This window comes from Cryptotermes secundus, unplaced genomic scaffold (genome assembly GCF_002891405.2).
Source record: "Cryptotermes secundus unplaced genomic scaffold, Csec_1.0 scaffold614, whole genome shotgun sequence".
Taxonomy (NCBI): domain Eukaryota; kingdom Metazoa; phylum Arthropoda; class Insecta; order Blattodea; family Kalotermitidae; genus Cryptotermes; species Cryptotermes secundus.
In genome coordinates, this window is record NW_019728501.1 from 2,141,686 (window position 1) to 2,153,738 (window position 12,053).

Here is a 12,053-nt window from a genome sequence, read left to right on the forward strand (position 1 = left end):
GGGGGGGGGGGGCAGCATACTTTCATACAGATGAAAATTGAAACTACCCTAAATCAATTAGAAAAGTAACAAAAAAAAAAAATACATATAGAAAAACTTTTGATGAGTACAGGCTTTAATTATCATGAATTTCAAAATAACTAATAATTATTCTCTTTACCAGCAATTAGAAAACGCGTATGCCAGGGACAGCATTGATAGTTTGGCAGCAGCCACATACTCTGAAATCCTCTGAAGTCTAGACTTTTTAAATGCTGTGTCAGGAAATGGGTACCAAACACACTGCTCTGTTGTTTTTTAGTGATGCTCAATGGCTTTCAAGAGGCAAGGTATTAAAGAGAATGTTTAAGCTCAGGCATGAGGTGTTCTCTTTTTTAAATGGTGAAAATCACTCACTGGTAGACAGTTTCAGCAACAAGGATTTTTTATTTAAAATGGCTTACCTCACATATATATTTGAGAAACTAAATATCCACAACACTTCACTTCAAGGGAATGAGGCAACTGTACTTTCTTGGAATGACAAAGTGAAGGCATTCATGAGAAAATTAGAGCTCTAGAGAAACAATATGGAAAGTCACATGCTAGACATGTTCCCCACCCTAGTGTCAATGGTACAAGACACTGATAATCCAGTGCTTCCAATGGACATAAAAAGCTGCCTACTTGATCTTCTCATAATGTTGAAAGTTCATTTTGAAAAATACTTTTGCAATGACTTTGCTGAATTTAATTTGATTAAAAATCCATTCGAAAATGCTCCTGGGCCATCGTCTCTGAAGGTAAATGAGCAAGAACAACTCATCGATCTCACTAGTGATACTCTGTTAAAAAGTAAATTTAAGAAATTGTCTTTGTTGGAGTTCTGGATACATATTGGCAAGGAATTCCAAACTTTGGGCCAAAAGGCACTGAAGATACTGACTCCTTTCGCAACAACTTGCTTATGCAAGACAGGCTTTTCTGCTTTGGCAGGCATAAAGTCAAAGTATCGTTCAAGGCTAAATATTGCTAAAGAAGTTAAGAGTGGCCATTTCTGATATTACACCACGTTTTGATAAACTTTGTTCTCAAAAGCAGGCCCATCCATCACACTGAATTTGACATGCAAATGTTTGATTTTCTTTGCAGAAAAAAACGAAATACTTGTTAAATATCGTTTCATTTCAGTACATATTTTGGTTAATTGTTAAGTGTTAAAACTAATTTCTATTGTAGGCCTAATATTGTGATACTTTAATTTTGAGTAAAAAAAAACTGCTAAATAGTATGTAGAAAAACACAAAATAAACTGAATAAAACGTCAGACATACCACGACTTCTATTTTGATAGAAACAGAACAAGCTGGGGGCCTGAAAGTATTTTCTCTTGTCAGGGGGGGGGGTCAGGGGTAAAAAGTTTTGAGAACCACTGGTCTATAACATTACATTATCCCTGCCACATCAATTCTGAATTCAACCTCTATACTACATATAATTCGTCTTTCGAAATTCAGCCTTTTGATATTCATGGTTAACCTACTACCTATGCATCAGTCCTCGTTTCAGTCAAAATCACTCTCAGCACAATATTTTTAACAGTGCTTAGGATATACGTTTATTACCTAACGCTACATTAATTTTAGTTGACTGTGTTCTTGCAGCACACTTTAGAGTTAGTATTCCCATCGAACTCCAGGCAGCCATGTCTATAATTCCTTTATAACCTTATAAACCTAAAACAAAATCCATGAAACGCTTCGTTCTCTTTGACTCCATGAGCATGGCAAAAGTATTTGTCCTCACTTGGCTGTAGTATGAGGGAAATAAATGAACATGAACGTGAAATTGAGTATGATCCGTGGTAATATCAAACCCAGTGCAACATACTTTGTCTAGCCGATTTCCACTAATTATTGTAATAATAAATAAATATTACGGAACCAGGACAAAGATTACTATTGTATCAACTGCAGCTAAGCGTTCAAATTTCTTTAATCAGATAATACGATATAAAATTTCCCCTTGTGAAGGACATGGATGTGATTACCGATAATATATTATATATTCGGTATACTGACGATTTTGGCTGTAAGTTCCACTTCTATAATTATTCATATTAAAATGCGATAATTGTTCATGGGTCTATTTCTTTAAAGGAACAGTAATAACTATTCTTAGGAATCCCAAAAGTCTAGCACATGCTGCAGGATTGACATGATGTATAATTTTATTTATTCTTTAAAGGAAAACCGTACGAATATTTTCATAACACTTTATCCTATGAATGGTGTTAAATTTTTCCGAATTTGACTAGCTTCAACTTCGTTACACTACTTTTCTGTTGTACGAATACATTAACTTTCGGGAACGTACAGGAGCATCTGCTAGAAGGGCTATACTCTGGTACCGGTTGCTAAAACTAACGATACGGTCTACGGTTATAAATTTTCCCTACGTCTGACTACCCTGTGGGAAAGTTGGCATCAGAAGTCAGTGGTTGTGTTTGTCACCGTCAGTGTTACAGTGCAAAGAAGTGAAAGGACAGGTTATGCCAAGTATAAACGTAGAGGAAACAAGAAACAAAAGAATGTAGAAGTTGCGAATAGTTAAACATGTCCGCGTAGATCTTGAAGTTTGTTTTGCCCACTTTACTTTTATTGTATGAATTTACTAGCATATTGTGAAAGGTGAGACAATGATATGCTTTAGTGCGAAGTAAAAGACTGAATCAGTTTTATCATTACAAGCTGCCCGTCAATTCTATGACAAGGTGCACATTACGTAAAGTCATGATTGACTTAGTGTCAGAGGTCGTGTTATTTTCCTTATATTAATCAGATAATATTTTGTCACAATTTTGTGGCAGAGAAGAAGTATATGGATTTTGTAATAAATGTATTTGTGCGAATGATACGGAATTCACGGACTATCAACTTTGCTCAAATACAATAACAATGGATATTGCTAATTATCATTACAGGTTACAATGGCATTGCGGGACTTGGTAGAAGGTGATTGTGGCGGTACAAATTCATTAGTTAGGCTCACATCACATTTTGTTCAAGACAAAGGTTTGAAGGAAGAAGGGCTTCGTCATCCTTTTCCGCATAGTGATGGCTTTTCAAACACCGACTCAGATCAGGTGATAAAGTAATTGATTATAATTATTCAAAGTGCAGTAATTAAGAGATGTACAGTAAGTCCCCAGTTATGTGGCATCAAAGCGTCCAGAACTTTCATCAACTGGCAAAACTTCACGAAGTTAATAGAAAATCAATTTGTGATGTACTTGTGGTCAAGTGCCACATTGTAGTTCTCCCACCCATCATCCTCCTTCACACAGGTGACATTACAGCAGAGGTTAATTGAATTGGTAGTCATATTGTAATGCATATATCCAAAACTTTTCATTTGTCAATCCCCCATGTTGCTAAGGAAGACTCACCAAAGAATTAAAGTGAAAACATGTTGTACTGACTGTGTATTTGGGTTTCTGTAAAAGTTTTTCTAATGCAACGACCATTTTCATGTAAGTGGAAACCCCCATACCTCATACATACTGGATAACAGGAGCTTACTCTGATAGGCTTTTATAGTTTTTAACTGAGTTGCTAAAAAGCTGTTAGTTTATGCTCAATAAGAGTCATGCATTTGAATAGTAGAGACAGACTAGGAATATAAAAGTAATATGGCATTGTTGTAGTTTTATGAAGCAGTTACTTTAAGCAATTGAATACACTTTTTCTCACACCTTAAAGTTTTTTTTTTTTTTTCACTGATATTTGCTTTAAATTTGCTCTTACATATCAAGGGGGCACGCAGTAGCATAGTTGGTTGAGGCACTATGCTACAAGCTGGAAGGTCATGGGATCGAATCCTGATGAGGTCATTGAATTTTTTCAATTTATCTAATTCCTCCAGCGACACTATGGCTTAGGGCTCAACTCAGGAATATTCTTGGAATATTCTTGGGGGTAAAGGGTGGCCGGCGCGTAGGCTGACTTCCTTACCACCATCTATGAGCTGATTGTCTAGAAAATGTGGGAACCTCAACATCTCACAACCCTATGGGCCTCCAAGACCTGTTGCAGGGAAACCTTTACTTTACATACTTACTTTACTTGCATATTAATTCTTAGAAATTTTGAAATGCCTAACACTACAAAAGTCAAAAGCCAAAATGCACACTTTACATGACAGTAACTGAATAACAGACTAGTCTTTATTCTACATAATCTCCTAAACAGTTTGTTTCTCAGTAAATTGTGTCCTCTTTTTATAAATGATTTTAAGTAATTAACTAATTTAAGTTCATATTACAGAATCTTGTGAAGTAGGCTGTATGATATTAAGTTCAAAATAAGTTTCCAGTTGTTTTTAACCTGAAAGTCCATCAACATCATAACAAAATCTTGCCAATGTACATTTGTGTGGACAGACAGTCCAGATTACATCTTCAGAAGGAGGTTCTCTGACATACATTTCAATGCTTTTCCCTTGTCTATGTCTACATCTCCAAAGTAGTCATTTCCCATAAATTTTTGCAATGAAATGTTCCATGCCTTTCTTGTATCACTCGTACATGTTTATATCTGACCACCTCACACCCTCCTTGATTTAATCATTCTAGTGAAACTAGTTCAAGCATACAGCTCACTAAGCTCCATCTATAATTTTCTTCATTCCTCTAACAGGTCTTAGGTTTCTTTCTTAAATCAAAATATCCTCATTTGTTTTTAAGTATCCAGCCTCTTTGCTTTCCAAAAAATTGATGGAGCCATTTAAGTTTGTCACATATTTGAAACAGAAATAGAAATGTGTACTCTGTATGCATTCTTCACAATTTTGCATACCTCAGGGGCTTTGATGTCCAATTATTGCAGATACAGAACTGTTGCAAAGTTAATAAAAATGAAGATATGGTACTGTCAGAAGCTTTTTTCTTTGTATATAATTACAGATATGTTATTACTTTTATATGCTTTCAAATAAGAGTTGTAGATCTTGAATAAGATGCATATTTTGTATTACATACTATTGTATTTGTGAGAAAATTAATATTTGATTTGAACTACATGTAATGTAGGCTTTGTATTATACCAGACATATGAAACTACAGATAGTACAAAATGGATGCTTGAGGATAGTATAAAACAATAATAAAATTGATCAAGTCAAGGAGGATAGAATGGCCAGGGCGTATAGCATGCATGGGGGAGAAGAGGAATGCATGCAGGGTTTTGGTGGGACAGGCAGAAGGAAAGACACCCCTATGAAGATATAGACATAGATGGAGGGATAATATTAAGATGGGTATTAGAGAAACAGTGGGTGCTATGGGCTGGATTCATCTGGCTAAGAATGGGACCAGTGGTAGACTCTTGTGAACACAGTAATGAACCTTCAAGTTTCATAACATGTTGGGAAATTCTTGGGTAGCTGGGCAACTAGTGGTTTACCAAAAAGTGCTCAGCTCTGTGGAGTTAGGTAGGTAGTAGATCTCAGATATTTCCATTGAGTCATATGGAGAAATTATATTTGAGATATGCGATTTCACCCTTATTGACTTTTAATAACACAAAATGGAGGAGTACCAGCATCACTATAAGTTATACTTGTCTGACAGGAACATTTTGTTATGCTTATTTAGAGCAAATAGCACTACCTTTTGATACACAATATCTGTGAAACTGAGTGTTTTTGAGATTGTGCTGTATGTACTGACATGACAAACTTCATCAAAGATATCTGCTTCTTTTTGCACTTTTTGGTTTATTCTGTTGCAGTGCTGAGGACAGACTAAGAATAGCTTTACAGTATCAGAAGTCTGTAACTTTAATGTTGAAATCTATTGTAGTTACTCTTAATTTTGGTGGAATATAGTTTGTTTTTACCCTCATTTTTATATCTTTTTATTTGTTACAGCTGGTCCAGCAGTTCTTGGAGGAGACTCTGGGTCCTTCTCCACAAACTTTCCGCATGGACTCACTACTTCAGGAAATGCGTGAGATTGAGTCAGCAGTCACTTTGCATGCACCTGTCCCTGCACCGGGTGTAGCAGCTCTGGCCCGTGATGGACTTGCACCCGAGGATTCTATATGGGCTGAACAATATCTTGAATCTGGAAAACATTTTGATGTAAGAATCTAGCAAATGTAAGAGTCATGTTCTAATTTGACTTGGCTGATAGTGTTAATTATAGCTTGGCTGGCTGATAGTAAGTCCAATATGAAGAACAAGAATCATATAGTTGCAATACCATTTGTGTCTACAGGAGAGAAGAAAGCACAGAGAGAGTGGCTGCGCTTCATCAGAAATATGCAATAGATCAAGGTCTGCAGCGAGAAGTGTCTCAAACATATACAGTACAAATTACTGTATAGAAATTAAAGTTCCTCCCTTGCCTAAGCAGTGTTCCGTGACTGCACATCTAGTGCACGGGAATAATGCTCATTGCATTCTAGATGTGACTTAATGGAGATGAATGATCTCCTGTACATTTTAGCCACTTTATTGCTAGAGACAGAGTATCCAGAACAGTCTGAACATGGTGCAATAAGGAAGAATCCCTGACTCTAGCTAGGTTAATCAGGCCGTAACCAGTCACTTTACTGATTTTGCTGTCAGGCTTCAGCAAAAAGTATTTATGTTACAAAATACATGATATAGTTTGTTGAAAGGGCCACATGGTAGCATAGTTGGTTGAGGCACTATGCTACAAGCCAGAAGGTCACGGGATTGAATCCCAATGAGGTGGACTTTTCAATTGACCTAATCCTTCCAGCTGCACTCAGCCCTGGCGTCGACTCAGCCTCTAACAGAAATGAGTACCAGGAATATTCTTGGAGGTAAAGGACAGCCGGCGCATAAGGCTAACAATCCTACTGCCATCTATGAGCCGATTGTTTAGAAAATGTGGGAACCTCAAAATCTCACAACTCTCTGGGCCTCCACAGCCTGTTACAGGGATACCTTTACCGTTTTTACTTACTTATAGTTTGGTGAATCCAGGATGGGTCAGAGGGTACAAAAAAAGGAACTTTCCTTTGAAACAAGCCATAGGTCAGTATGTGGCAAGGAGTGTATGAAATACTACCAGTAAAAGTAAGTAAAGTAAAGCTATCCCTGTACCAGGCCGTTGTGAAGGTCCATAGGGTTGTGAGACGTTGAGGGTCCCACATTATCTAGACAGTCGGCTCAAAGATGGTGGTAAGGTTGTCAGCCTTACGCGCTGGCTGCGCTTTACTTCCCAGGAAAGTTATTTAATTAATCCCTGGTACTCATTTCTGTTAGAGGCTGAGTTGACCCCAGGGCCATAGTGCAGTTGGAAGGATTAGGTCAATTGAAAAAAAAATCCAATGACCTCATCAGGACTTGAATTTGTGACCTTCTGGCTTGTAGCATAGCCCCTCAACGAACTACGCTACCGCGTGAAATAATACCAGTGCAATATTGAAATATTGTCATTCCCTGAATGACATGAAGACCCTAATTGTTGGCTACCTTTGTTATAATGGGGCCATGCCATACCATACCATATAACCAAAAGGTAAAGAATGGGTGGAGCTCAAGTCACCATTTTGATAAAAAAATTTGCATATGTGAGGTTTGAGAGTCTCACACCAGTGACCGAAGAATACTGCCATCTGAGTTGTGATGCCATGTAGTCTGGTAGAAGTGAACTAAAGTTTCAGGGGAACAGGTGCCATTATTAAGGTTGGCCCTGAACATGGAAGAACTATATTCGCGCACAGTGTTAGTAAACTTCTGCCAAAGTGTATGGTATCACAGCTCAGAGATAGTATTCTACATGGGTTGCCTTACATTTAAATTAATATTTCTAGATAACAAGAGATGACATATTATAGAAATTTCCTTATTTTTTGAACAGGTGAAGTATGTATAGCATTACGAAGTAAAATGGCAAAAATAATAGCATTTGCAAGTTGTAAGTTGTAAGCATTGTATTTTTGGAACTATTTGTCATAACAATTTTGGCTGTAGTGTGGAGAATTGCTGTAGTATGTCTTGTTAACATCCAAAATTTTTAATAATTAGAGTTTGTGGGTTATAGTTTATGTTGCATGAAGTTGTAAGAAAATAGTTTGTGGAAGAGCCAAAAATTGCTGAACCTTAATGCCTTCATTACATAATTGTGGGGAGAAGCAGTGTTGGCACTTTTAATGCAGCATAACCTGTAGAAGGGCTTCAGAGGATATTTACTGTAGTCCTGTATTTGATTCTTTACCTGAGAAAAAGAGACTGAAATCAAGTTCATTTGAATTTCCTTGTGTCTTCCAGATGTACATGCTTCAATTCTTTTTATTAATATGTTGACCCTTATTAAGTAGTATATAAAGAATTGGTACTTACACCCTGACTCTTGGTAACTGAAAGAAACTTTATGCTTAGTATGAGAAATACTTGAAGGAACAGTCATGTTCAAAAAATGCAGAAGCAGCTGATGATCCAACGTATGAAGCTCAGTCACTTTGTAATTTCCATAATGATCCTGGCAGCAGTTTTCGTGCTGTGGTGTTGTTATGGACATTTTGTTTTTGATTGTTGTACTGACTGCCTCCTCATACCACACATGAGGAGACATCAGCACAGCAACCAAACACAAAATATGTGTGTGTGCATGCGCACATGCGTGTTCAGACCAGGTGCATGAAGGGACAAGTTTGTTTGGAAACTATGGAAGGAATTTTGTACTGTTATCTAGCTGTCTGATAATAGAACCTGAAGGTTCAGCAGTGCTACTACCAAAGCCCATTATTTGACATGATTTTAACCAATTCAGTCTACCTTCCAGTTTCACAACCTATTTCTCTAAGATCAGTTTTATTGTTATCCTAGAAACATCATCTTGTCCCAATTGGCTTCTTTCCAAGAAGATTAACATGTGATAATTTAAAGTAAATGACTAAAGGTGTATAACTTCAAAGAATTCAACACAGATCATTAAATTGAGCCAGCATAGACTGGTGCTTGCTTATGAACTTACTGCAGTGAATTGTAGTAAAAACTCTTTTACTTTGTTTTGTGTATGGCAGTTTGGTATTTAAGCATGGTACTTGGCATTTGAGGTTCATTTTGAATTTTTTGCCCTCAGGAAGAGCCACATGGGGAAGAAATATGGAATGCATCAGCAATTGCAGGCATAAAAGAAGGTGTATCTGAAGTAGAAGAAGTGTTTGAATTAGGATTTGGTCCAAAATGGGCTCAGGAATATTTTGAGGCCAGTGAACACAAGCTGTAAGTTGATTCACTCATACAAAACATTGTCTGAACTAGAACAGAATTACAGGAATGGGTGTTGGTGATGCTTAACCGTTTCCAGTTATAAGGTTTTATGACCTCCCTAGCTAGGACTTCTGAGCCATTTTGTTACCGATTAACTGCATACATATTCATTCATTCATCACTCGCTTTACAGCCCCTTGTTAGTCCCTGGCCTCATCTTCAGTTTCATAATCTTTTTTACACAGACAGACCACTTGGATGAGTGATCAGCCCATTGCAAGGATGCTACCTACACACAGGATAACACAAACATGGCATTTTTTTTTATAAACGTCCTAACAATGCAACTAGTCCAGGACTAACGAGCATTTTTATTCTCACTTAAACTACTACTACTAGACCTAAACTCTGAGACTATGCCCACCAGTGTGTCGCAGCACTGCGAACACAATAAACATACACACAGACATCCATGCCTTGAGTGATATTCGAACCACCTGATCCCAGCTTTCGAGTGAGTGGAGACAGTTCATATACATATAACATCCATTATTTATACAGAAAGTTACAAAACAATCAGCAGATTCCGTCAGTTGCTTGGTAAAGGCACTAAAATTGTTGCTGTGGATTTGGTCAGCATCTGACCACAGAAACAAATGATATGTGTGGAACATGTATTAGTGTCCATCTGTGGAGGGAAAATGCAATAAATATAATGAGCAGGTGGTAGCATCTGCTCTACACACTGAAATGATGACTGTAGTAGTTGGTCTACATCCGACCCCCAGAATAGGGCAAAGTATGTGTCAGTAACATTGAAGCATGTAGACTTTTGCTAGGCAATGACTGCGAAAGAAGCAGCCATATGAAGTGTTATCGGAAAGTTCGTGGACTCTTATTGTTGTAACTACTTTGGTGAAAGAAGATAAGAGACAAGGCCAAGGCCACACTTCCGTAAGCCTATTGCATCATTCTGCCACGTGATACCGCACTGTGAACACTTATTGTTTTTACAAGAGTGCTTTTTCAGCTTCATGTGTTGTTTTGTCTGCGACGGATGGCAAAATTGAGCAGTGTGTCAGCATTAAGTTTTGTGTGAAGCTAGGTAAATCTGCTACTGGAACACTTGAAATGCTTCGAGAAATTTTTGGAGAACATTTTTGAAGTTGGACAGTGGTTTTTAAATTACATTCATGTTTCAAGGCTGCTTGAGTGTCAATTGAAGGTGATGAATGTTCAGGGTGACCAAGCACCAGCAAAACGACAAAAAAGGTTGAAAAAATTCGAGAACTCATCCACGAAAACTATCGCCAAACAATCCATGAGCTCACAGATACCATCAGTTATGGAGTTTGCCAGGACATCTCAACAGAAAATTTGAACGTGCACTGCATTGCTGTGAAGTCTGTTCCCTACTTTTGACAAATGATCTAAAGCAGCACCATTGTAAACGTGTGTCTTGAGCTATGAGAGAAGGCTAACAAGGACCCAACCTTTATCTCTAGGATCATAACAGATGATGGAAGTTGGATTTTTGGTTATGATCCAGAAAAAAGTAACAGTTGTCACAGTGGAAAAGCCCACAATCACAAAGAGCAAAAAAGCTGTGGCAGATCCATAGTCAACAAAGAGCATGCTTATAGGTTTTTTTCGACGTGAAGGGGATTGTTCACTGTGAATTTGTTCCTCCTAACACCACAGTCAGCCCTGACTTTTACTGTGACGTTTTGAGACACGTGAGAAAATGTGCAACACAAAAGACCAGAACTTTGGTGCGACCAAAGCTGGCTCTTTCGTCACAGCAATGCACCTGCCCACACATTCCTGAAAACCACATAGTTCATGACTAACAACAACATGGTTATCGTTCCCCATCCCATCCTCCTTACTCGCGGACTTAGTCCCTTGTGATTTTGCTTTGTTTCCCAATTTTGAAAGTGAAACTGAAGGGATGACTTTCGGAAACAGTGTCTGACATCCAAAGGGAATTGCAAGCAGTACGCAGCAGCATTAAGGAAAATGACTTCCATGGTGCTTTTGTAGTGTGGAAAAAACAATGGGATCACTATATGTTCCCAAGGAGACTGTTTTGAAGGATCTGGCAGCCAGTTGAAACAGTATTTCTTTTCTGACTTAGTCCAGGAATTTTCTGATAGAACCTCATACAACAGCCATTGATAGGTAATGGCTCAGTAAACAATGGCTGTTGCTAGGTAATGACCACAACAGACACATACAACAATGGCAGAGCTGTTGGGGTGGTGTTCTGTGTGCAGTCTGTGCCAAGGCTATATAACGAGGGCCAGCTGCCATTAGAAGAGAGTCTTGAGACAGCAGTGAGAACAGTAGGAGGTTTGTGTGAGTTGGCTACTAGCCTGGGAGTTAGTGGAGTGTTAGTGTACAATATGTTAAGTTTGGCTTTTGTTTTATTCTTTTATATACTGACAGCCATTAATAACTAGTACAGCTGAGTTTAATTCTAGCCCATCAGTCAAAAAGTCATTTCACGTAGTAATAAATTACTTATTTTATGGGTGTGGTCTGTCATAAAAAAGATAAGAAACATTTAATTTTTGTAGCATCATGCCTGTCTGAAACCTTATATGGTAGTGTTACGCCATGGTGATGGGGGGCGTGTAGGTAGCCCTCCTTGCCACCACATCTTATGCTGTAAGGAGTTAACACAATAATACTAGATTACCCTCAGCTAGGATTCTCCTGGTTCTGGACCTTCTTCGTTGCATACAGCTGCCACCATCTATTATATCTTAAGAGGGTTGATGAAGATACTAGGGGCCGGTAGCGCGGTAGTCCAGCGTTCTCTG

The 12,053-nt window shown here is 38.0% G+C and overlaps 2 protein-coding genes across 3 annotated transcripts in view; one reads left to right on the forward strand and one right to left on the reverse strand.

Annotated features, from left to right (window-relative positions):
* LOC111865240 (NADH dehydrogenase [ubiquinone] 1 beta subcomplex subunit 5, mitochondrial) overlaps nt 1-1,792 on the reverse strand; it is a 5,799-nt gene extending 4,007 nt beyond the window's left edge. The window contains exon 1 of one of the 2 annotated variants that reach the window (XM_023853137.2): nt 1,605-1,792. In XM_023853137.2, the coding sequence (XP_023708905.1) occupies nt 1,605-1,686 (82 nt within the window). In that variant the 5' untranslated portion in view covers nt 1,687-1,792. The remainder of the gene's footprint in view (nt 1-1,604) is intronic. The other variant, XM_023853138.1, reaches the window with a different exon arrangement.
* A 719-nt stretch (nt 1,793-2,511) lies between these two features.
* Nucleotides 2,512-12,053, forward strand: part of LOC111865242 (peroxisomal targeting signal 1 receptor) — a 28,719-nt gene continuing 19,177 nt past the window's right edge. Inside the window, exons 1-4 of the mRNA XM_023853140.2 lie at nt 2,512-2,669; nt 2,963-3,124; nt 5,908-6,120; nt 9,098-9,240. Of these exons, the coding sequence (XP_023708908.1) occupies nt 2,969-3,124; nt 5,908-6,120; nt 9,098-9,240 (512 nt within the window). The 5' untranslated portion in view covers nt 2,512-2,669; nt 2,963-2,968. The remainder of the gene's footprint in view (nt 2,670-2,962; nt 3,125-5,907; nt 6,121-9,097; nt 9,241-12,053) is intronic.